This window comes from Hyperolius riggenbachi, chromosome 1 (assembly GCF_040937935.1).
Source record: "Hyperolius riggenbachi isolate aHypRig1 chromosome 1, aHypRig1.pri, whole genome shotgun sequence".
In the NCBI taxonomy this organism is placed as follows: domain Eukaryota; kingdom Metazoa; phylum Chordata; class Amphibia; order Anura; family Hyperoliidae; genus Hyperolius; species Hyperolius riggenbachi.
The window spans coordinates 102,246,763-102,273,416 of record NC_090646.1 but is presented as its reverse complement, the minus strand read 5'-3'; the positions used below and the strand labels follow the sequence as shown (position 1 = coordinate 102,273,416).

The window sequence follows — 26,654 nt, the reverse complement described above, 5'->3', positions numbered from 1 at the left end:
AATGTAAGTACAGACAATCTTTAGCTACTGATATATGTGTTTATTTTCTCTGAGACCCTATACCTAACAGCTCCTCTTTAAGGCTCATGAGCATATTATAAATTGGAGAATAGAATATAACTCCAAATTTGAGACAAATATGCAAATTTTTATCAAACAAAATAATTACTAACATTAAACATCACACACGGTTTAATTTTTGTTGTTAAAGATTCTTTATTGAAGTTTTTACTTTATACAATATAACAAAAAAGAGTCACTTTTTATATAATTGTTGATAATAAAATATACATCTTGGCCGTCATTCAATTCACTTCTTCTCTTTTTCATCTTCTGTTTAGAACAACTTTCCAGCACTCTGCAATTACCTAAAGTGGGTGAAAAAGTATTCTGAGGGGGCGTGGCTTGCCTGTGGCCAGATAGAGACCAGGGGTGTGTGTGTGTACTATTTTTAGGGATTTTTATATACTCGCATATAAGCCTAATTTTTCAGCACAAAAAAATGTGCTGAAAAGTTACCCCCTCGGCTTATATGTGAGTCAGTGGAGCAGAACGGATGGTGGAGCAGATTTTGTTACTGGCAGAGGAGCTTAAGGTTTGTGCACTAGTGATCCTGCTCTTGCCAGCTGGCTCCCTGCTGTGTCTGTGCCCCCCATCCCCTGCAACATGATGTGCAGAATGCATTGCTCAAGACTACCTGTGTACCCTAGCTTGTGGAGCGGAGCGTGCAAGCAATGTGTCAGCCGTGCAATGATCAGGAATTCTTCCTGTGTGACTACACGGGTCGGCTTATATGCGAGTATATATGGTAAACACTTTTTGCTATCCTGTATTAAATATTTTGTTTTTCTGCTCCGCTTCCTAGAAAACTGTCCTCCTTTTGTGTCCATTGACAGTACGGTATCTATAAAAAATAATTACTAGCACTCATTTCTGTATGTTTATTAATATGGTATCATTTCAATATAATAAGAAGAATATTTATTAATGGCTGAATATATTTCCTTGGTTGATCATCAGAGCGCACCAAGCCAGAGTTATTGTCACCCACGATGATGTGATGATCACACTGTCGTCACTAGCGGTACAGGACGGGTGATCAGGAAAGTCCACACACTGTAAAATCCTGATTGCTCTGCAGACAAAAAAGTAAGAAATAAAGCAGTGTATATTACATGAACAATAAAATGTCTATTTTTGCAAGTCAAGATATACAGAACAGTACATTCCTTCTGGACCAGATTCCTAAAGTCAAGATATACAGAACAGTACATTCCTTCTGGACCAGATTCCTAAATTCAATGGCTACTGCCATATATGCCTTGTCCTTGCCACATTATCACGTGTATAATTTACATCTATTTATTTTATTACGATATAAAAGGAAGACATTTGACATGAAAAAGCTGAAAATAGGTCTCATCCTGAGATCAATGGAAAGAAGAAATATGTACATACCTGGGGCTTCCTTCAGGCTGATCGGTCTCTGGTCATCCTCTTCCACCGCCTGGATCCTGCGCTATGGGTCCCGGTAAATTCGGAAGCCGAGGGGTAGTGCGCATCGGCACTCCTGCCGCTGGGATCGTTCTGCGTCTGCGCAGTACTACTATGCAGGTGAAGAACACTCCTGGCCATTAGTGCGCGACGGGGGGTGCGCACGTCAGACTGCACCTATGCCTACTGACCCCAACTAGCTGGATTTTCGGGACCCATAGTGGACAATGCAGGCGGCAGAGGAGGGCGGTAAGAGATGGATCAGCCTGAAGGGGGCTAGAGGAAGCCCCAGGTATGTATTAATTTTGTATTTCCATTGATCTCAGGTAGCCTTTAATAAATTATTTAAAATGACCTTGGTGTCCTATAATTTTTAGGGAACCTTTTAAGCCAAAATATGGAAGGTGTTTTGTTACTTTTTTTTTATTTTTTGAAGATTTGCGTCCCAAGGCTGCATTTCTTGCCTTGTGGTTTAGTAATTCATAGATTTCAAACACACATCTGGACTTTAAGTTTTGGTTCTAGTCAATGACTCAACAACAAGCATGCATCTTCAAAACAAACCAAGAAGCTCATTACAAAACCACTGTGTTTCCAATTTAACAGCCAAGCAAGTGTAGTTTTTTAACTGTATATTGTGGTTGCCTTGTAGTCAGTACCCCAGCCTTGCCAGTTGCCATATATAGGCTCAGACTAAACTAGACTAGTGCTACAGGTGTTGATGTTTTAAAATGTGCAGAAAAACCTTAATTTTTCAGTGAACAGGTCATGTGACATCTGCTGTCCTCTGGAGGTCTACAATTCATGGCCCACCTTGTACACACTTCCTTCTGAGAGAGAGGTATGGCCAGGCTGCCACACACCACCCCTACTGATCAGAACCCAGGAAAGGGTGTGATAGGAATGCCTCTTTATTGTTGTTCTGTGGTGGTAAGAAGACTTAGCAGTGACAGTCACAAGACTGAAGATATGTACTAAAAAATTGAGAGGTTTTCACACCTTTAGTTCTAATGTAGTGGGAGGATAAAGGATCATTTACCCTGATAAAATGTAGGCTTTAAAGTATAAAGTAGTTTCATGCCTGTCCCTCTTTTTCTGCTAAGGTAGAGCTGGCATTCTTGCCAAACCCTCAGGGGCAGTTCACACTCAGCACTTGGAGCGCCGCTTGCCTGTGATCGCGTTTGGCTCCGCGATTGCAATTTGAGGGCAAAATCTTGCGAGTCAGCACGGTTCACGAGAATCGCAGCACAACCGTCCCCAAAACGCTGCATGTAGCACGTTGGTGATTGATTGAAATCGCAAACGCTGCTGTGTGAATGTATCCATAGGGATACATTAGGAGTAGCGCTTTGCTGATCGCCGGCGATCAGCAAAGCGCTGAAAAATCGCCCAGTGTGAACCAGCCCTCAGGGATGCTTTGCTACTGACTAAGACTGCCACAATGGGACAGTTTGCAGCCCGTGGGTCACAAAGTAGGCAAATATGCAAATTTGTACTTTCAAATGTGTATTTTCATGACAATATTCCAGTTTTGTTGCATATTTGAACTACTGCTACTCAACGAGGGGTGACGTCTACTAAAATATTACCTTGAACTGTACTTAAAGTGGTATTAAACTATAAAATATTAAAAACCTAGAAAACAAGTGTACTATGTTAAAAAGTATTATCTATAGGACCCCTCCTTACAGTCCCATTTTGGAATGGTTCAAGTGTAAAAAAATAAAATTCTAAAAGGACAACTGATGTGACATGATGAGATAGACATGTGCATGTACAGTGCCAAGCACACTAATAACTATGCTGTGTTCCTTTTTTCCTTCTCTGCCTGAAAGAGCTAAACATCAGGTATGCAAGTGACAGTTTCTGTTCTGATCAGGTGTGGGTCGGACTGGGTCAGACTATAACATAACCCTCACTGATAAGTAATTACAGCCATAAAACACTTTTCTGTCAGTAAATGGCTTCTGAGAGCAGAGAAGAGATAAAAATGGGTCAGTAATTCTTAGATTTTAGCTCTGGAATACTTCAATAAGGTGTCATTGAGCAGAGACAATTAAACAGTAAAAAACTTAAAAACTAGATTTAAATATAAAATAAAATTGTGGGATATCTAAAAAAGTCATTTTCAGGAAAGGGAAGATAGATACAACTGTGTATCTCATAAGTTTATTTCCACCTCGGGTGTCCTTTAACTATACATACTACACTGGTTATTTTCGCCTTTGCCCAGGAGACTGTTATCATTTGTGCTGCTGATAAGATATAATCACTGTCACTGGATGGAGGAAGAAACATACTGGGGATGTTTTCAAACTACAAAGCAGGTACTATCCTGCTGTCTCCTGGAAATAATTTATCAAAGTGGTTGAAGCTCCTTCCTCATTTAGTGGCTGTAATTATATTTTAGCAGCAGCACAATCAAGATAACAGCCTCTTTGGCAAAGGCAAAAAAATAACCAACATACCTCCCAACTTTTTGAGATAAGAAAGAGGGACACTTAAGCCCCGCCTCTGCCACACCCCTAATCATGCCCCCAACACACCCCTAGTCACGCATACCATGAAGATTGCATAAGATGTGATAAGATATATGAAAATACGTTGTTTTGTAATTCAAACGACACTGGTCCTTTCTTTTATGGCTTTATCCTTCATATTAACATTCGAAAATAAGAACTATACCAATTTAATTACAGCCATAAAACACTTTCCTGTCAGGAAATGGCTTCTGAGAGCAGGAAAGAGATAAAAAGGGTCAATTTATAAATCTGAGCTCTGACATACATAAAACTGTGGGATATCTAAAAAAAAAACATTTTTAGGAGACTGAGGATAGATACAATTGTTGTTCTCATCCGTTTATTTTCACCTTTAAACAAATTTTTCAGTAGATAAAATACATATATTTACATTGATCTGTACATCAGTCCTGAAAGAGAGACAAATGAGGCAGAGAGGGACTGGGTCCCCACAGTTAGACTTTTCCTCCAAAAGAGGGACAGTTGGGAGCTATGAACCAGTGTAAAATGTTTTTACATTTGAGCAATTAAAAAAAAAAAAGTGACCCCTCCATTGAAAAAGATAAAACAGGCATGCACCAGCAGGGACATGCCCTTGCGGTGCCCATGCATGTGAATGCACAAGCATTTCGGCAGAATGGACGTTTATTAAATGTCTTATTTGCACTAACTGCTGAATAAATAAAACATTTTATTTTTGCCTTAAAGCGGATCTGAGATGAAAAACTAACTAGAACAAGTAACTTGTCTATATATCTTATCTAAAGTTTAGATAGTTTACACAGCAAATCTAGCTGCAAACAGCTTCAACAGAATTATTTCTTCCTGTGATACAATGACAGCAGCCATGTTGTTTGTAAACATTACACACAGGCAAAGCTGATAGCATCTCCAGCTCTCTGCCTGTGACAAATTCACTCTGCTCTCCTCCTCTCTCCTCCCCTCTGCCTCTGAAATCTCTGACTAGTAACCTCCCCCTCCTCCTGCCCAGACTAAGCTCCCATAAGCCCTTGCTACAGTGCCAAGGCTCTCTGAAAAAGCTGTGGGCGAGGCTTGTTTAGTTTATAGGGAATTAGAGTATTAAAACAAAACAAAATAAGTATTTGGCTTGAGGAATGCCCTATAAACTATATGAAAGGAACACAATTATGCAATGAGTAAAAGTTTATCTCGGATCCACTTTAAAGTGAACCTGAGACAAAAGTCGTCAGAGCTTTATACTCACCTGGGATTTCCTCTAGCCCCTTTGAGGCCGCTGGGTCCCTCACCGTCTCCCTGGACCGCTGCTGTCCCCCGCTGGACAGCCTGATCCTCTGTCCCAGCTGCGCTTCGTGGTGCATGCGTTTCCCAGCCGCACACACCCTGTCACAGGAGCGGTCGCCTACAAGGGACCGAGCAGCCCCAAGTTAGTATAACACCTGAGACAAGTTTCTTCTCAGGTGCACTTTAAGTGTTTAACAAAATATAGTGGTTTTATAGATTTTCCTTTTTTTTTAACGTTTTATACCAGTTTAATACACACACTTTATAATTTACAGTGTTGCCATTGAGCATCATGTCACTTGCCTGTAATTGTCAGTGCACTGGTAAGGGAAGCCCTTAGATTTCAGGAGGGATTCCAGTATAGCTACACTGTGCTTTCCACACGAGTCTCTGAAACACACAACAAGCAGATCTTGTAGAGTAAATACTAATGAGACACATTACTTTTGATATATGCGTTATTGATGAATACATCTGAAGGGACTCTACTGAGACAGTCCACATTAAGAAAAAGCTCAAGCTGGATTAGAAACAAATGGTGGATCAGCAACTCTAGAACTGCACAGATTTGCTGATTTGAATGAAGATTAAATTGTCAGAAAGGACAAAGCTGGGTGAATTACTTAAATCTTTATTAATGGTAATTGCTAGAAAAAAAGTGCATCTGAGGGGCAGCAGCTGATGTAACGGCTGGAACCCACTAGAGCGATTTTTTTTTTGAGCGTTTAGGGATCGATTCAAAACGCTAGCGATTTCCCTAAATGCTCAGCTAATGTTAATGAATGGGCCAAATTCCATTGGAGTGATTGCGATAAGCAAAATCGCAAACGCAGGACAAGCATTTTTGAGCGTTAGCGTTTTGCATTAGTGTATCTGCAATGTGAAGTATATAAACGCTGGCGTAATCGCTCATGAATCGCTATACAGAGTGATTTTGCTAGCATTTTAAAATTACTGCACACTGTAAAAAATTTAATTGAAAGGACAAATCAGAATTAAAAACACTAATCGCAAATCGCTACACAATCGCTGGCAAAATGCTTACACTTTTTAAAATTGCTACCAAAGTCACCAGAAAACGCTCATGAAATCGCTTACAAAATGCTCATTAAAAACACTAGCGATTACCGATAGCACTTTGTAGTGGGTTCCAGGCCTAAGCAGGAAAGTGCCGGATCAGAGGAAAAGTCACAAAGAAGCCTTTCTGTGCAGTTTCAGACTTTTCAGACTTTCCACTTAAAGGACAACTGAAGCAGAGGGATATGGAGGCTGCCATATTTATTTCCTTTTAAGCAATACCAGTTACCTGGCTGTCCTGCTGGTTCTCTGCCTCTAATAGTTTTAGCCATTGACCCTGAACAAGAATGCAGATCAGATGTTTCATGACTAGGGATGGTCTGAAATGCTGATTTCCAATTCCTCGCAAACCCTGATTTCCGATTTTTCTGTTTTCCAATTTTATTTTATTTTTCTACGATTTTCCATTTTTACGATTTTCGAGGAGTATTTTATTAGTCATTTTTTGCATCGGAGAATGCAAAAAATGAAGAAAAAAAACGGAAATAGAAAAAATTGAAAATCAGTCTTGTGATTGGTCTGAGATTAAAATTTTGCAGAAAAATTCTGCATTCTCCAATGCTTCCAAGGACTCTGCTTGAGCTAAAATTACCAATTTGCGGTAAATTGGAATTCCAATTTTCATTTTCGAATTTGGATTTCCGATCAGTAGTGCGGATCGAGCATCTCTATTTCTGACATTTTTGTCAGATATGACAAGATTAGCTGCATGCTTGTTTCTGCTGTAATTCAGGCACTACTGAAGCCAAATAGATCAGCAGGGCTGCCAGGCAACTGGTATTGTTGAAAAGTAAATATGGCAGCCTCCATATTCTTTTAACTTCAGTCCTTTAAAAACACGATTGTGATCGCAAACCTGATGTGTAGACACTGCACACTTTACTACATGATTAGAGCATGTTTGCGTTTGCGACAGACATGAGGGCGTAGGGAAGTGTGGAAAAGGGGGTGCATGCAAAAAAAAGCCACAATGAAAAATGGGCACGGAAAAACGTTGATAAAATATCAGGTATTTTACCAATATTGTACTATATTCTGTAGTACAACATCTGTAATTTTACCAATATTCTTCTATCACCCTCAGTACACTTATGCCCATTGTTCCTACAAAATACTACTAGTATGTAGCAGAACTCTGTCAACACTATTTTTCACAGGCCCCTCTGGCTATTTTTATCAGGTGCCCGTGGTCGATTTTTTTTTTTGCCATTTAGCACTCTGCTGCTTTACCATGTAACTTACCACCCAAATGAAACTTGCCTCCTTTTCTGCCTATCAACAGAGGTTTCTTTTGGTGGGATCTGATTGCTGCTGCAATTTCTTTTTTTATTAATTTTATTATTATTATTTTTTATTTTTTTTTATAAAAATGGCTTTTTTTCTCCCTCCCCCCTTTCCTCCCTCCCCCCGAGATCCAATCACTGTGATCACCTATCATTGGCATCATCTTATGAGAGGGATCAGATTGTGAGCCACTCGAGGGGACAGCTAAGTGACAAAACTGTTCCCAGTACAGCACTGCACTAGATCACAGCACTGTACAAAAGAAAAAAAAACATTAGTCTTTTTTTTTTAACAGCCTGCCAGCTCCGATCATGGCTGGCAGGCTGATCACGGAGCTCTGCATCTCAGCAGGGAACGATCGCGCATGTGCGCACGCGTTCCCTGCTAATCTCCGCCCCAGGATTACAGTATGTCACTATCTTCCTATGTCTATTGTTCTCCTACATTTTTCTTTATGAATAAATTATCTCTTAAAACCCGAATAAACACATCAGTGCAAAATCCAACAATAATCAGCATAAGAGGTGCATATAAACAGAATATAGAAACACAGTGCTGGGTAGAATATGTGTTTCATGGAGCAGATATGCTTGGAACTGCAGTACAGCTTGCTTCCTCTCCTCTGTGGATTTCAGCTGTTGGGTGGGCCATTCCTGTGTGACCATGTGACACGCAAACTAGGAAGAACACTAGATGCCTGACTACATTTCCTGGAGTCCAAGCATTACAATATAAACTACATGTACTACAGTATATGTGAGTAGCTGGGACTTAATACAGTAGATCATAAGGGGCAGGCGTGATCAGCTGTAAGACCTCAGAGTCAGCACTTCAAACAGTAAATAGCATGCAAGAGAGGTTTGTAAGCCTGTGTGGATAGGTGCGCAGCTGTAGGAAAGCACAGCTTCACAAAGATTTTCTCAAAAGTTATCATTTACAATAATCCAGAGGATTGCATCCAGAATTTGTTTTGTTATGTTCTTAGTTTAGTAGGTAGGCATTTTCTTTATTGCAGGCATCAGTGTGATCTCCATTGTCTTACTTACACATTAGCTCCTCCAATTTCATCCATCACCCAGATGTTAATTTGGGTTACTTTATCTTTTTGAAAATTAGGAATTTCATAGTCTGCTAAAAAGCTAAAGAAAAAAAAGAGTATTTATTTATGTAAAATGATCATGCCATGCTCCACATTTAAAATAATTTACAAATTTTATTCATTAATTTTGCCAATGAGGTGTAGCGTACATGGGCATCTTTATTGTGTAAAGCAAATAATGTATACCATATATACTCGCCTATAAGCCGACCCATATATAAGCTGAGGTACAAATCTTTTCCCTAAGAAAACAGGAAAAAGTGATTGCCTCGCGTATAAGCCCCCTACCCAGTAAAACCCCCTCCACAGAAGCCAGATGTGCACCCAGTACAAATTATCTCCCCTCCACATTGCCAGATGTGCCCCAAAGCATGATACAGCTGTGTCTCAAGACGCCACTAGATGGCGTCATAGATATAAGACACAGCAGTTGTCACACAGGAAGAATTCCCGATCATTGCATGGCTGACACGTTGCTTGCACTCTCCGCTTCACAAGCCAGGGTACACAGGTAGTCTTGAGCAATGCATTCTGCACACCATGTTGCAGGGGATGGAGGGCATGGACACGGCAGGGAGCCAGATGGCAAGAGCAGGATCACTAGTGCACAAACCTTAAGCTCCTCTGCCAGTAACAAAATCTCTGCTCCACCATCCGTTCTGCTCCACTGAATCACATATAAGCCGAGGGGGTAACTTTTCAACACATTTTTTGTGCTGAACAATTAGGCTTATATGCGAGTATATACAGTATTTGTGTGAAAAAGTAAGTATACTTTTGTAGTTCTCTTTTTAGCATATGTGGATACAGCAATATTCAAATTTCATTCAGAAGGTTGAAATTAACTAAAAAGATCTGAAAAACTCACTTTGCAATAGTTTATTGAGACAGGAGACCCGTGGTAGGCCTCTCTAAAGGATACATGAGGCAAATATAAAAAAGAGAAGCTTCACTCACCTGGGGCCTCTTCCAGCCCCTAGAAGTCTCTGTGTCCAGCGCCGAAGTTCCGCTGTGCTTCCGGCTGCCACTGTCTTCTCTGTAAGGTCCTGCCCTGTGGCTGGGTCGTGGTCTTATGCCCATGCAGGTCTGTGCTGTGCATCTCTTGTGATCGCGCTTCTGTGGCCAGGAGTACTCTGCACTTGCGCAGTTCACAAAGACTTGAACTACGCAAGTGCAACAATGGAAGCTGGATCGCATGCACATCAGTCCACCACCCAACTGCAGGTCTGGATCTTATGGAGGTGACAATGGCAGCCTGAAGCACAGCAGGACTTAATCGCTGGACCCAAAGACTTCTGTGGGGTGGAAGAAGCCCCAGGTGAGTAAAGCCTTACTTTTTTAGGTTTGGCTCATGCATCCTTTAAAAATGCTCATCTAGCCACCATGCTAAAATTACAGTAACTATTTTTAGTTAAATAAAATAATATTTTTAAGCATTCCCAGGCATTTACTGTGTATAAAATCATGAATTTTCTCTGCAGAGGGCAGTAGAAGCTTGTGTATCTCTTGTCATTGGCAAAGGCAAGACTTTCCCTGTGCCTGTGTCTTTCCCCTGCCCGTCTCCTTTTTTGCTGAATTGTCTCTGCAGTGAAAATAAATGATTTTACAGACAAGGAATACTTGGGAATGTTTTAAAATGTTCTTTTATGTAACTTTTATGTGGTCACTAAAATTTTATTTTGGGGATTATAATCTCACTTTAATGCAGAGTGGCTAGAGGAGAACACTGGAGAGGGAAGGTAACTCACTTGTCCAGCAACGTGATCCTCTTTTTCTCATCCAGTGGTGCGGTCTTCCTTCCTCATCCAGCATCCCAGCAGTTCCATTGCTCCTCGTGTAGCCACGTCTCTTCACATGACCTGTCAGAATGTGACATCATTTGACTCAGTAAGAAGAAGCAGGAGACCCAGGGACGCTGCTGGATGGAGGAGGGAAAACAGCATCAGCAGAGCAGGAAAGTGACTAATTTGTCATACTCTGCTGCAGCTACTCTGCATTGGATGGGAGGAGAAACAGGAGGGGCACGGATTCGCCATTAGCGGATTCACTGTTTGCCTGAAAGAAGTACTAGAAGACTTCCTAGAGTTCCCCTTAAAGGAAACCAGAGATGAACACTTTGGCACAAAATAAACTTATTCCCACAATAGATTTTCCAAAATAAATACTATACCTGGTATTTTTGCTGCTCCGGTGTGCAGTTTTTTGTGTTTTTTTTTTTACTAAAATTCCACGCAAAACACAGTTCATCAGAAAAGCATATTATTTAGTGGGTTTTGTGCAAAATGAAATCACCTTTTCTAAAAACCTCTTAGGACTATAAAATATGGATTAAAAAAAATGTTTTTCAATATAGCCTTACATTAGCTCCTCCTTTTTCATCACAGCTCTCTGTGATGCTGTGAATATACAGAACAGGAAAGCAGAACCAGAAGGGGGCAGGCTTGGGCTTGAAAAGACATAAAAGAAGACAGACTCGGCTGTAATGATTGCTGAACAAAGCCAGACTAAATGCTCAGTCTGGGATTTTAATAGGGGTTAAAATCAGGATGTTTTCTCTAATGTTCGCACTGATATATATGGTGCAATACATGAGGGTGCTTCGTCTCTGGTTCACTTTAAGTTTGAGTTTGGCATAGAAAGTAATCATTCTGTATGACATGGCATGCCAGCCCTTTCAACATGAAATGGCTGTTTACTGGGGGGCAGCCCTGGTGTACATATTAGGGTGAGCCAAATGCCAGCTCACCCTGCCAGCTCACCCTGCTGCCACTCTGCCAAATTCCTGGTGGCATAAAATACTATTCCCCCCTCTGTTATAAAAGCTGATAAATACACCATGTTTTATATCTATAAGGACCAGAAAACATGAGGAATCCATACTTATTTGCATCTATACTGCCTGTTGTATTGCTGCAGAGATATGATATTTACATACATTTTATATCTTGTTTTGCTCTAATGAAGGGGGTGGAACTGGATCATGTGGCAGAGGCTGCCCAACTCTCATTACAATCTCCACTTCAACAAAGAGAGTGTTAAGGGCTCAGACACATTATAAGCGCTTTTCTGAGCGTTTTCAATTGATCAGCGCTTTCTAAGCTCTTTAAAAAATCGCTCCCGTTCACTTGCAGAAAAATGGCTGCGGTCACAAAAATCGCAGACGTGTAAAAATGTACGCGATCGTGATGATTTTTATACGATTTTCATGATTTTAACGCAAGTGAATGGGAGCGATTTTTTTATAAGCGCTCAGAAAGCGCTGATCTGAGTTGAGTGCAAAGTGTCTGGAAAATTTCGGATGCAGCCTTGGTGGTGTGCACTGGCGTTCTCCTCGCTGTTCAACCAAATGTAAGTTACACATTTTTTTTGCTTAGCTGCTCCCAAGGTTTTAAATTTAGGGTAAGTCACTTGCCCGAAGGTTTGCCTCGCCATGGCGCAAGTGTCTAGTATAATATACTTTGCATGCAAACCATATTGGAAGCTAAAGTTCCTCCTAGTTTAATAAATGTTAGCACTTGTCTTGGATGCATGGCATGCATTTTTCAGTCTAGCAGAGGCGGTGTATGCCTGTGCGATTAACCATTCAATTGCAGCATGTGATTAGGGACGCACATCCTTTCCCCCCCACCTTTTCTTAACTTTGTAACTATGTGACTGTCAGGTTAGCTGCTCCCAGCCCCTCCTCCTGAGTTTCCTGTTTGCATAATAAGTAGTAGCAGATTTGCATATGATTTGCATCTGAGTTGAGTGCAAAGTGTGCAGAAAATCTATTTAGGTGCTGCACACTGAGCTGGTGGTCATTTAGGATGCAGCCTTGGTGGTGTGCACTGGCGTTCTCCTCGCTGTTCAACCAAATGTAAGTTACACATTTTTTTTGCTTAGCTGCTCCCAAGGTTTTACATTTAGGTTAGGTCACTTGCCCGGAGGTTTGCCTCACCATGGCGCAAGTGTCTAGTATAATATACTTTACATGCAAACCATATTGGAAGCTAAAGTTCCTCCTAGTTTAATAAATGTTAGCACTTGTCTTGGATGCAGGGCATGCATTTTTCAGTCTAGCAGAGGCGGTGTATGCCTGTGCGATTAACCATTCAATTGCAGCATGTGTTTAGGGACACGCAGCCTTCCCCCCCCCACCTTTTCTTAACTTTGTAACTATGTGACTGTCAGGTTAGCTGCTTTCAGCCCCTCTCCTGAGTTTCCTGTTTGCATAATAAGTAGTAGCAGATTTGCATATGATTTGCATCTGAGTTGAGTGCAAAGTGTGCAGAAAATCTATTTAGGTGCTGCACACTGAGCTGGTGGTCATTTCGGATGCAGCCTTGGTGGTATGCGCTGGCGTTCTCCTCGCTGTTCAACCAAATGTAAGTTACCCTTTTTTTTTCTTAGCTGCTTCCAAGGTTTTAAATTTAGGGTAAGTCACTTGCCCGGAGTTTTGCCTCGCCGTGGCGCAAGTGTCTAGTATAATATACTTTGCATGCAAACCATATTGGAAGCTAAAGTTCCTCCTAGTTTAATAAATGTTAGCACTTGTCTTGGATGCATGGCATGCATTTTTCAGTCTAGCAGAGGCGGTGTATGCCTGTGCGATTAACCATTCAATTGCAGCATGTGATTAGGGACGCGCAACCTTTTCCTCCCCCCCACCTTTTCTTAACTTTGTAACTATGTAACTGTCAGGTTAGCTGCTCCCAGCCCCTCCTCCTGAGTTTCCTGTTTGCATAATAAGTAGTAGCAGATTTGCATATGATTTGCATCTGAGTTGAGTGCAAAGTGTGCAGAAAATCTATTTAGGTGCTGCACACTGAGCTGGTGGTCATTTTGGATGCAGCCTTGGTGGTGTGCACTGGCGTTCTCCTCATTATCTCTACTTTATTATGGAGGGTACAGATGAGTACCTAATACTGCAATCTGTGTGTGTGTGTGGGGGGGGGGGGGGGGGGTATGGCTACCTAATACTACTGTTTGCATGGCAGACATGGCGATCCAATACTGCTGTGTAGAGTCACATATGACTACTCATTACCACTAACTTGAGGCAGACATGGCTACTTACTACATCCATATGGAGAGACGTTATGGCTGCCATATACTACTGAAAGCACACATTACTGCCTAATACTACAATATGGAGGGGCACAGATGTCTATCTAATACTACAACTTGGGAGGCGGGCATAGCTACTTAATATTACTGAGGGAAAACATGGCTACCCAACACTATCTTTCTCTATCTTGGGTAGCGAGAAAGTCAGAAGTAGAGTAGAGAGAACTAGAAGACCCGGCAGGTAATTATAACTTTCCAGGAGAGGAGGATCTGTGTTATAGGCTAGAAATCCGCTTTAAAGTGTACCCGAGGTGGTTCGAAGTATAAAAAAGGGACACAGAGGCATATTCCCATCTGAAGGAAATGCCTCTGTGTGCCCTCCTCGCCGTTCTCAGTCCCCCCTGCGCTCCGCTAGAAACTCTACCCCCCTCCCCCCTCCCAAATATGCCAACAAGCAGCTTCTCGGCAAACTAATGGGGAAGGGGAGTCCTTTGGAACTCCTGCGTAATGCTCTATTCCCTGCCTATCAGAGCCTTCTAACTGGCTCTCCATTGCCTGCTCCCTGACCCTCCCCTGCCCCCTCCATACCAAGCATCTGCAACGTTGTGTGACCCCAAAGGTCACAAAAGTGAAAGTAAAGAACAACTGGATGTAGAAGCGGCCAAGAGCAGCAATAATGGATGCTATCTGATCCGGCAACCCCCCTCTCCTTGGTTCAGGTAGCATGCTTTTTTTTTTTTACTTTGAAGACCATCTCGGGTTTTCTTTAAATTTTGTATCTGGAGGCACAAGGCTACTGTTTTGAGCCTGTTTTGTCTTAATCTAGCATGCTGATATGAATGACTGCATTTGAACTGTTGAAGTAGTAAAATAGGTAGTGTATGTATTAGGTATGACCTGATGTATTGAAAAAGGATTTCAGCTGATAAACTGTTATATAAACGAAAACTGAGAATTTTATAGCACCCAACTGTGTCTTTTTTGGAGGGACAGTCCCTCTATGGGAACCCAGTCCCTCTGCCCCTCTTTCCTCCTCATCTGTCCCTCTCTCAGGACTGATGTACAGATCTATGTAAATATATGTATGTTTCTGAAAAATGAGTTTGACTCTAAACTTTATTCCCATCCTTTAAATTGATATATTTCTTATTTTCAAATGTTAATGGAAAATGATCTAGAATAGAAAGTGTGATTTTAACTATAAAATAACATTTTTGTTATGAAACAGCAAAGGAGTATAAGAGTTGCTAAAATACAAACTTACCAGTATGCTCCTTCCTGTTATGGTACCCATACAGAGGATAATACAAAGACATGCCTGAGGGACTTGAATCTACCTTATCCCTTATAGGTCGTCTGGGCTAACCATATACCTCCCAACTTTTTGAGATCAGAAAGAGACACTTAAAGGAATACTATCGATTGAAACGACTTTTTTTTAATACTCTTTATTAGTGTACACATTATCACTAGTGCTAGGGGCACTTTATTTATTCACCCAGGTCTCTCCCTCTATCCCTGCTTAAACATTCATTTCTCACACAGCTCATAGTAGTTTGGGTCACCCTGAGCTGCTTGGTTACTCTGTCACACAGCTCACAAATATATTTCACTGTGTCACTCACAGCATGCAGGAGACATGAGGAGAAATAGGCGACTAAATAAGCTGTAATATTGCTGGAATATAAGTAGCTATAACACTAGTCTGTGTTTACACTCAGACTGGCTGCCTGCTTGTGGTGATTCACTCCAGGCTGCATCCACTTTACAAGCTGCTGAGAGGGGCAGACCACTGTTTACAATTAGCATTATTAGTATCTTTATCAGTCAAGAGAAGCAAAGATAATAAACACACATTGCTAGAATCTTTAACCACTTACCACCATATCAATAAGATTCTTTCAGCAAGGTGATAATTAAACTATAAACTGAGGAGTTGATAGCAACTCCCCTGTGCAGAGACATGATCTAGCCCTCTGGGAGCCAGTATTTAGATACATTTTGTATCCAAAACTGACGCCAAAACTGACGGAGGATTTTACACCTGAGAGGAACAGCTGTGTGAGGAATCAAATTGCTCCTAGTACTTGTCCTAATGTGTGCTACAACATACAGCATTTAAAAATAAATGCATACATTGATAGTATTCCTTTAAGCCACACCCCTGTCACACCTCTAACCACACCCCCGACACTCTGCTAGTCATGCATACTATAATGATTTCATAAGAAAAATATGCTTTTTAACCACTTTATCCACCACTACAGTATATCTACGTCCTCTGTGACTTCATCTAAGCCACGAGTCAGTAGATATACATCTTGTAGCAGAAGCAGTGCTGTGCAGGATTGGGCTTGCTCCTGTGCACATTTCTGGCACTATCTGATGCAGCACTAATTGGTGAACGGGAATATATGTTTCCTGAGCTAATGAGATTGATTTTTAGCATTAAAAATACTTTTATTTCCTCAGTTTATAGTGAAAAATACACTCTGTAGCATTATTTCAGAATCAAATATCTTCACCATAAATTGTGGCAGGAACACAATCTAAGTTTTGTGATAAGCGGTAAGAATAGCCAAACAAAATGTGTGTGTTTTTTTTATCTCGGTAGCACTTTTTATTTTTAAACTAAAATTGGTAAAACTGAAAAATGTGTTTTTTCTATTTTTTCCCTTATTTTCCCATTAAAATTCATAGAAAACAAAATTGTTCGAGGGAAAGAATGGCATACAATGAAAGCCTAGTTTGTCTTGAAAAAAACAATATATATTTCATTTCTGTGTCATAAGTAGGGATAAAGTTATTTCTGATTAAATAAAGACATAGCTAAACTGTCAAAACTGCTCTGGTCCATAAGTGGGAAACAAGGTCTAGATGCAAAGTGGTTAATAATTCAAACCACACTGGTCCTTTCTATCCTGGTTCATTTTCCTTTATATTAACAATTGAAATTAGGAAATATATCAATTTACAGGATGGGAATAAAGTTTAGTGTCAATTAAACACATTTTTTTCTTTAGAAAAATACACATATTTACATAGATGTGTCCTTGAGTCCTGAACGAGGGACAAATGAGGGAGAAAGAGGAACAAGGGTTGGATTCCCAAAGAGAGACTGTCCCTCCAAAAGAGGGACAGTTGGAAGCTATGGCTAACCATTACAGTGATGGCCATACAGCAAGGCTCTGGAGCTATGGCTAACCATCACAGTGATGGCCGTACAGCAAGGCTCTGGAGCTATGGCTAACCATCATAGTGATGGCCATACATCAAGGCTCTGGAGCTATGGCTAACCATTACAGTGATGGCCATACAGCAAGGCTCTGGAGCTATGGCTAACCATCACAGTGATGGCCATACAGCAAGGCTCTGGAGCTATGGCTAACCATCATAGTGATGGCCATACAGCAAGGCTCTGGAGCTATGGCTAACCATTACAGTGATGGTCATACAGCAAGGCTCTGGAGCTATGGCTAACCATCATAGTGATGGCCATACAGCAAGGCTCTGGAGCTATGGCTAACCATCACAGTGATGGCCATACAGCAAGGCTCTGGAGCTATGGCTAACCATCACAGTGATGGCCATACAGCAAGGCTCTGGAGCTATGGCTAACCATCACAGTGATGGCCATACAGCAAGGCTCTGGAGCTATGGCTAACCATCACAGTGATGGCCATACAGCAAGGCTCTGGAGCTATGGCTAACCATTACAGTGATGGCCATACAGCAAGGCTCTGGAGCTATGGCTAACCATCACAGTGATGGCCATACAGCAAGGCTCTGGAGCTATGGCCAACCATCACAGTGATGGCCATACAGCAAGGCTCTGGGGCTATGGCTAACCATCACAGTGATGGCCATACAGCAAGGCTCTGGAGCTATGGCTAACCATCATAGTGATGGCCATACAGCAAGGCTCTGGAGCTATGGCTAACCATTACAGTGATGGCCATACAGCAAGGCTCTGGAGCTATGGCTAACCATCACAGTGATGGCCATACAGCAAGGCTCTGGAGCTATGGCCAACCATCACAGTGATGGCCATACAGCAAGGCTCTGGGGCTATGGCTAACCATCACAGTGATGGCCATACAGCAAGGCTCTGGAGCTATGGCTAACCATCATAGTGATGGCCATACAGCAAGGCTCTGGAGCTATGGCTAACCATTACAGTGATGGCCATACAGCAAGGATCTGGAGCTATGGCTAACCATCACAGTGATGGCCATACAGCAAGGATCTGGAGCTATGGCTAACCATCACAGTGATGGCCATACAGCAAGGCTCTGGAGACAGAACAGAGCATGTGGCCAATGAGGATGGGAAAGCAGCCTTAATGGGCCACAGTGGATGAATTGTCCATAACGGATAGTAGATCTTACCTGGGCCTGGGAAATGCACCACCTGGGGTGGAACCATTCAGCAAGATCTGTATTTCACCAGAGCTGTGTTTAGCATACTGCAAATAGAATGGAAGATGCACAAACTTCATACAGGAGTTGGAAATGCAAAAAAACATTCTTAACATTTTTAGATTTTAATACCAAGACAGCATACCACAGTGGCGATATATACAGCAAAACAGGGCATTTTGACCACTTCAGTACAGCTGAGCCAACGTTATTACTGGTAGTTAGAAATACAGGCCCATATGCAATTAATTTTTTCTCCTGAGTTATCTCCCAAGTCCTAGGAGATCATTTTCATATCTTTAAAACAACTTAGTATTTTACAATTGAAAACTTACATACAAGTTGGTGAAAAGGTATCAAAATTCGTTTGAGTCTTTTCTTGCTTGCTGGTGATTTAAAGAGCATTTTATGGTTTTTAAGAAAACTCAGGAGTGAATTGCATATGGGGCCATTATCTCCTGCAGCAGAGCTGTTTAGCAGTTCACTTTTCACAGTGAGTTTCACAAACTTTAATTTCATGACAGTTCTGGAAAACAATGCGCAAAATGTAATTATCACAATGGTATACAGAGCAAGCAAAAACCAGAATCATCATTATTATTATTATGATGACAGACGTCTTCCGCAGAGCTGAACAGAGTATATTGTCTAGTCCAGTGATCTGCAAACTTGGCTCTACAGCTTTTAAAGGGAACCAGAGATGAACGATAATGAAAAATTGAAAAAGCTTTTATACATACCTGGGGCTTCTTCCAGCACCATAAACCTGGATCGCTCCCACGCCGCCATCCTCCGCTTCCTGTATCGCCGGTACCGGGTCTCGTCACTTCTAGCGGACGTGACCAATTTTCCGCATGCACAGGGGCTCCCGGCATACCCTTACGCATGCCGCACGCATAAGGATATGGAGGAAGCCCCTGTGATGCGGACAATTGGCCGCGTGCTGACTCCGACTAGCCGACTGGCCGAAACTACGGGACCCGGTACCGGCGGATCCAAGCAGTGGAGGACGGCGGCGTGGGAGCGATCCAGGCTTATGGGGTTGGAGGAAGCCCCAGGTATGTATAAAAGCTTTTTAATGGTTCAGCTCTGGTTCTCTTTCAGGAACTACAAGTCTCACAATGCATTCCAAGCATCTTGACAGCCACAGTCATGATTCATAAAGGCAAATGCATTGTGGGACTTGTACTTCCTTAACAGCTGGAGAGCCCAGTTTGCAGATCACTGGTCTGGTCACTTAACCACTTCGTCCACAGGTCAGTAGATATACGTCCTCTGTGACTTCATCTAAGCCACAGGTCAGTAGATATACGTCTTGTAGCAGAAGCAGTGCTGTGCAGGATTGGGCTTGCTCCTGTGCACATTTCTGGCACTATCTGATGCAGCACTAATTGGTGAATGGGAATATAAGTTTCCTGAGCTAATGAGATTGATTTTTACTATTAAAAGTACTTTATTTTCTCATTTCATAGTGAAAAACACACTTTGTAGCACTATTTCAGAATCAAATATCTTCACCATAAATTGTGACAGGAACATAATCGAAGTTTTGTGATAAGCAGTAACAATAGCCAAACAAAATGTGTGTTTTTTATCGACAGTAGCACTTTTTATTTTTAAACTGGAATTGGTAAAACTGAGAAATACATGTTTTTTCTATTTTTTTCTTTGTTTTACCATTAAAATTCATAGAAAACAAAATTGTTTGAGGGAAAAAAATGGCATACAATGAAAGCCTAGTTTGTCTTGAAAAAAACAATATATATTTCATTTCTGTGTCATAAGTAGGAATAAAGTTATTTCTGATTAAATAGGGACATAGCTAAACTGTCAAAACTGCTCTGGTCAATAAGTTGAAAACAAGGTCTGGTTAACTGTCTCTCAGAGGAGCTCACAATGTAATCCCTACCAAAGTCATATGTCTATGAATGTATGTATCGTAATCTAGGGCCAATTTAGGGGAAAGCCAATGAATGCATTGGTATGTTTTTGTGATGTGGGAGGAAACCTGAATGCCTGGAGTAAACCCGTGCAGACACAGGGAGAACATACACACTCTTTGCAGATAGTGCCCTGGCTGGGATTCAAACAACTACACCACTGTGCTGCCCATCCGAATCAAATCACTAATAAATAAAAACTACAGAGCTGTGGGAGGCCCCAATTACTCCCCCCCTCCCCCTTCCCCGCCAATATAGGACCCCCTCCATAGCAGGCGTTGTTGTACCCACACTTGTTATGGGTGGGGGGAGTTATTGTAGCCAGTTATTGTAGCCAGGCTGTTATGGGGGAGGGGGGAGTGTCACAGACCGCAGGGCCGGTCTGCGGATGGGGTAAATCGATCAGCGTCAGAAATCCTCTCACACGGTCATTTGTTCATCACGAAGGGTAACCCGCATTCGCAATTTGATGAACTGACTCGCGAAGGGAGTGTTCGGATGCCAGCGGATTTACCTCACAAATACAATTCAAAGATCTGCCACCAAGCGAGTTACACAGCCCGCTACTGTAATTATACTAGGACTTGGAGAACGCTCTATTAGCCCCTAGCAGTATGCAGGAACCTGGGTCAGATCGTTATATCTGGGCCGGGTTCTCGCATACGGGTTATAAAGGCACACTTCTATTAAACACAGGGTAGCGATTTCAGGAGAATAGGTACGATTGTGTATGTTCAGCAACAGGTCATAACCGATAAACGATTTTTAAAATGTTTAATAACAAAAATGCATTACATACAGTTATATACACCAATTTACATATATACACAGAGCTTAAAAATAAAAAGGAATAAAATCAGAAAATTCTTACTTAGTTAGCTGAGCAGTCCATTTGAAGAATGAAGAAAAATAGTCCAGTTTAAAAGTAGGCATTCAGGTTAAGAGTCCTTTGAACACAGCATGCACCGGTTCTCCTTGAGCACATGCTTGGACTTTCCTGGTCGATGAAATTTGGAGAACTGAGGGAGGGGTCCCTCGCAACCACTTTTGACTGACCTGAGTTTTGGGCTGTCACTACCTGGAAAGTAGGTGTGTTTCAGGCGGAGTTACCTCCTAATCAGCAGGTTGCCGCCCACAGACTCAGAGAAAGAAATGTACCAATTATTAATAATCTGTGTGACTCCGCCCCAGATTGGCGCATCGCAAATCCGAGGCTATATTCATAAGCGGCCTGCGACCCTGTATTAAACGAGGCTATACATGCCTAGTCTAACGCATTCGCTCTACGCAGGCCGGATAAAGTGGTTTCTCTACTGATTCCTGATAGCTAGAAAATTGCAATTCATGTGAATGATAGAACTGATTTCTAGGTATCAGGAAATGTAATTTTTGTCTTGCTGTGCCCAACCTATTTTGAATTATTAATAAATGAAAGTTCTCTTTGTTAGAAGCTATGAGTTTGGAGGGAACTTATATCTCAGCCAGGGGAGGACTGGCCAGGGGGGAAGGGGGAAGATTTCCCCCCAGGCTGCCTCTAATTTAATGATTTAGGGCTGGTACAATGCCTGGTGCATTCATGTTTTTGTATAAGGCAATGTGAACCACTAGGCTGGCTGAGGCAAATAATGCCTAATTACAAAGCAATTAGAGGGTGGGCAAGCTGGTAAATATACACAGCATGATGCAGAGCAGAGGCTTGCCTGCAGGGTCCGTGGGAACAAATCTGTCTGGTCTCTCACCATTGTTAAAATGACTGCATGTGCACAGCTACATAAGGTATTGTCTAGGTTGAAAAGTATTCAACAATCCCTAGGCTCCAGAAGGGCTGCTTGAAGAAAGTCCCTAGACTCCAGGAGGGCCTGCTTGCAAACAGTCCCTAGGCTCCAAAGGAGCTGCTTTCGGGACTTGTTTGAGAGATTGGCAGGGACAGGATTGATATTGTAGGCAAGTAGCCTCTGTGTGATTTGGCTGCAATACAGATAAGCTCTCTGATCCATCTCAGGCTATTCTCAGTCTCTCTCGCACTACTGGAATATATGGGGCACGTGTGTAATGTAATTTGGGCTGGGGCTGCTGTGAAAATGGGCCTCTAATTGTATTTTCCCCCTGGGCCAAAAGGTCCCAGTCCTCCCCTGATCTCAGCCAGTTTGAGCTGGCTTGGAGACATGAGCTGGGTAGCCAAATGGCTCTACCCAGGGGTGTTACCCATGTGTGAAATTCTTTCCTGACCTGACACAGGATGTGGGGGGAAGGTTACTGTACTCTCTGCAATGCTCTCAGAGGGGGAAAAGAGAAAGGAAAGGCATTTTTTATGTACAGTTACACAGCACTGACAGTGATGGTTTGGGACCATACGAAAATCGTTGCCGATTACGCACACGACTTTCCGTAATGTTCGCCACAGGGAGCATGGTGGCAAATTTTTTTACATGACCCCCAGAAGATGGGCCCCCCAGCTGTGGTGATGTCCACTGGTGGAAGGGAATGGAGTGGTGAATATTAAAGGGGAATGGAATGTTTGCTACAGATCCCTATTATTTGTAGTTATTCCCATGATAGAGTAGCTGGATAGTGTACTGCCTTTGACATGGCAGACCAGGGTTCGAATCTTGGCTATGGTCAGTACCTATTCAGTAAGGAGTCCTTAAGCAAGACTACATAACACTACAGGATGGCCCCTTAAGTGCGCCCTTAGTGGCTGCAGCTCTTGAGTGCTTTGAGTCCAACAGGAGAAAATCGCTATACAAATGTTTGCAGTGTCTGATAATTGTGGGAATGTCTCCTTGAAAGCTACCTTCACTCTAGTAGCTGGGGGCTGATATCATGCAATGAATAGTTGCTATGTGTCTACAGCAAGTTCAATCATTAAAAGTCCAATTAGAGATAGCTGGCTGCTTCACCATAACTTATGAAATACTATACTAGGTTTAGTATAACAAACCCTAATATACCAATCGTTCTGCAGGAGCAGCAAAAATGCTGCAAAATGTGAAAAAGCCTGCTCCCTAGAGTCTTCCAAAAAGATAAACCTGTGCTACCTGCAACTCAACAGCGCAAATCACTAAGGTCTGAGTTTAAGGTTGCCATACATCTATAGATTTTGCAGTTAATTGACACTAATTAACTGTTTGAATCAGATCAGATGAAAATCAGTACCTCAACAAGCATGTAGATCAACGATTCAACCAATTTAGAGCTGAAATCAATCAAATGTCTCAGTCGAGCATGCTGGAAAATCTGGGCCAACATGGTCAATCTGGTGGGCAGCAGTAACGGCGTGCGATATCAGGATGACTGACAAACGCGATGGACCCCTGGCTGCTGCCCCCTCCCCCCTTAAAATGTAAATGTACCATCCCAGAAACTCCTCTTTTTTTAAGTACAAAATAAATTAGCTGTAAGAAGTCCTCCAGACCCTTAGGGCTGGTTCAGACGGGCGTCTGCGGAGCGCTTACCGCCAGCGTTCGGGACTTGGCGTTAAACGCTCCCATTCAAGTGAATGGGAGCGTTTGTACCAGGCTTTTACCGGCGTTTACGCGAATGCGGTGTTCGGGTCCTGATTTTCCCTGGCGTTCAAGCGACCCTGGACGCTGCATGTAGCATCCTGGGGTAGTTAACTGCCACGGGTAATGTTCCCCCAGGGGAAGAAAAATGCCGCCGCATCCAAAAGCTACGTGAAGGCTGCTGAAAGCCCGAATGCGTCGCTGCCGCAACGCCGCCAAATGCGATGCAACAGAAAGCTGGGTAGACGCCCCGTGTGAACCAACCCTAATTGTAGTGAATAGTAAAACTGTATAAATCAGTAAAATAAATAAATTGAAATTGGATTAAAAAAACACACATTAGGATCTATTAACCAAAAATGAATACACAAATCAGAACAGTACTCCAAAAATCCTGAGTGACCCAGACATTATTTTAACGAGGCAACAACAGGGAGATTATTTTAGTTTACAGTAGCTTCATTCAGTTAGACAAACGAAATGAGGGAAAATTCTAAAGGGGCCCATACACTGGTCGATTTCAGCCATCGATTTGTGGCCAAATTCAATCGATTTTGATGGATTGCATCTATCTGACACGATGGAAGATCTAGGTCGATCTGCTGCTGGCAGCAGATCTATGGCCCATAGAGTTGCATTGGATCCAATAGTCCAATAATGCATTTAAGGTGTCCATACACTTATAGATATGCAGCAGATTCAACCATCAGATAGATTTCTGTCAGATGCCTGTCAAGTCGAATCGGACAGGAATCTATCTGATGTGTGCCACACACTAGGAACAGATTTCTAATAGATTTCAGAATGAAATCTATTGGAAATCTATCTAAATGCATTATTGGTCCATTGGATCCAATGCAACTCTATGGACCATTGATCTGCTGCCAGCAGCAGATCGACCTAGATCTTCCAACCTGTCAGATAGATCAAATCCATCTAAATCGATCAAAATCGGCCACAAATCGATAGATTTGAAAGAATCGTTTTCTGATCGATCGATTCTATAGAATCGATCGATCGAATGATGGCTGAAATCGACCAGTGTATTGGCCCCTTTAGATAGATTTCCAATAGATTTCATTCTGAAATCTATTGGAAATCTGTTCCTAGTGTGTGGTACACATCAGATAGATTCCTGTCAGATTCGACTTGACAGGCATCTGACAGAAATCTATCTGAAGGTCGAATCTGCTGCAAATCTATAAGTGTATGGTTCACAGTGGGTGTTGCGTTCCCTGCAAAAGCAGGAATGCAATGCAACTGAATGAGAAAGTTGTGCCCCAAGTTATCCACACATTGCTTCACATACAGTAAAGCAGTCGATGAAAAGTATGCTTCACTTATTTTTAATAATAATAATCTGAACATTTATTTAGTGCTTTTCTCCTGTCGGGCTCAAGAGCTGCAGCCACTAAGGGCGCTCAAGAGGCCACCCAGCAGTGTTAGGGAGTTTTGCCTTGAACTCCTTACTGAATAGGTACTGACCCTAGCCAGAGATTTGAACCCTGGTCTCCCATGTCAAAGGCTGTGCCTTTACCCAGTACACTATCCAGCCACTAGTATGTGTTATGCAGTAACGTACTTCATGCAGTGTGGGTGCTGTATGCCGATAAACCCAACCACCCGCAGTGTGAACATTGCATGGGTGGTGCATTGCTGTGCTACGTTTTACGTTACAATACGGAAGTTGTTGGGCCGCAATGCACCACTGGGTTCGAATCCTGGCTAGGTCAAGTACCTATTCAGTAAGGAGTTCAAGGCAAGACTCCCTAACACTGCAGGGTGGCCTCCTGAGCGCGTCCCAGTGGCTGCAGCTCTTGAGCGCTTTGAGTCCGACAGGAGAAAAGCGCTATACAAATGTTCAGATACAGATACAGATACAGATACACTGTGAACGTAGCCTGATGGTAAGCAGTAGTTTATTCCTGGAACACTTCTAGGGAAATACGGTTTTGGAATAACTTACCGTTACAGAAGCCATTCTCCAGAAGGACTCCTCGGCATTGTGCTCACACTCTGCTGTGGTGGGGCAGGAGTCATACTCAATCCCTGAACACAGAGAACACAAGCAGCAATGAAACAGGGTCATACAATTTGTTACGTTTAGCCTTCACATCAGAGGCCTGATGCAGGGATGGGACAAGGTCTTCCAGCACTAGAGGCAGAGAAAGTGCGCCATCCCTTACACTATTACCAGGATAATGTGCATGTTACTATGGTAATGCGTGTTGCTATAGCAATGCAGGCCTTACCAGTGGACTGGTAAAATTGATGTGCGCTGCTTGTGCATGGCAAATTTACTGGTGTGAAGATGATGGCAGCCTCCTCAACACAGAGGCAAACGATTCTGCAGTTCTGACCATCATGGTGAGATGGTATTGTGCATTAGCAAAGCAATGTGATTTAGGTATGTAGAACATGGCAGGAATATTATTTTAGACATGTCTAAATGGCTCTAGATCAGTGGTCCTCAAATTAAGGGCCCGCGGGCCGAATGTGGCCCCCTGAGGCTTTTTTATCCGCCCCCCCCCCCCCCACACACACACACACACACACACACACACAAAATGTATAACAGATGCGGTCAGCTACATCTTGAAATATTGGTTGTCAGCATATAGAATGGAGCCAGAAAGCAGTAATTCGCTGGTTTCCAATCAAATTCCACATCAGGTGACACTATTGTCCAATTGGACTGCAGGTTGTCACCTGGGTATGGTTCACTGTCTGGCACGCAAAGACTTCTACATAATTTTATGTATACTCCGGCCCCCCAGCAGTCTGAAGTATGTTGACCCGGCCCTCGACTCAAAATGTTTGGGGACCCCTGCTCTAGATCAAACTGCTACAACAACCTGTCAAATGGAATGTGGAACGTTCAGAGACTGCTCTACAGGCCTTCATTTCCATGTGTACACCTACAGGTCACATAAACGCCCCCCTCCCCCCCCAACACCTACTAGTAATTATATCATACAGTGCCATAGAGATTACCACAGCAGCCCTAT

At 42.4% G+C, this 26,654-nt stretch overlaps 1 protein-coding gene across 1 annotated transcript in view; it reads right to left on the bottom strand.

Moving 5' to 3' along the window:
• Nucleotides 1-301: 301 nt before the first annotated feature.
• Nucleotides 302-26,654, bottom strand: part of BST1 (bone marrow stromal cell antigen 1) — a 60,178-nt gene continuing 33,825 nt past the window's right edge. Inside the window, exons 5-9 of the mRNA XM_068267634.1 lie at nucleotides 25,613-25,695; nucleotides 18,174-18,250; nucleotides 8,687-8,779; nucleotides 5,583-5,669; nucleotides 302-1,135 (exon numbers count right to left, since the gene is read on the bottom strand). Of these exons, the coding sequence (XP_068123735.1) occupies nucleotides 985-1,135; nucleotides 5,583-5,669; nucleotides 8,687-8,779; nucleotides 18,174-18,250; nucleotides 25,613-25,695 (491 nt within the window). The 3' untranslated portion in view covers nucleotides 302-984. The remainder of the gene's footprint in view (nucleotides 1,136-5,582; nucleotides 5,670-8,686; nucleotides 8,780-18,173; nucleotides 18,251-25,612; nucleotides 25,696-26,654) is intronic.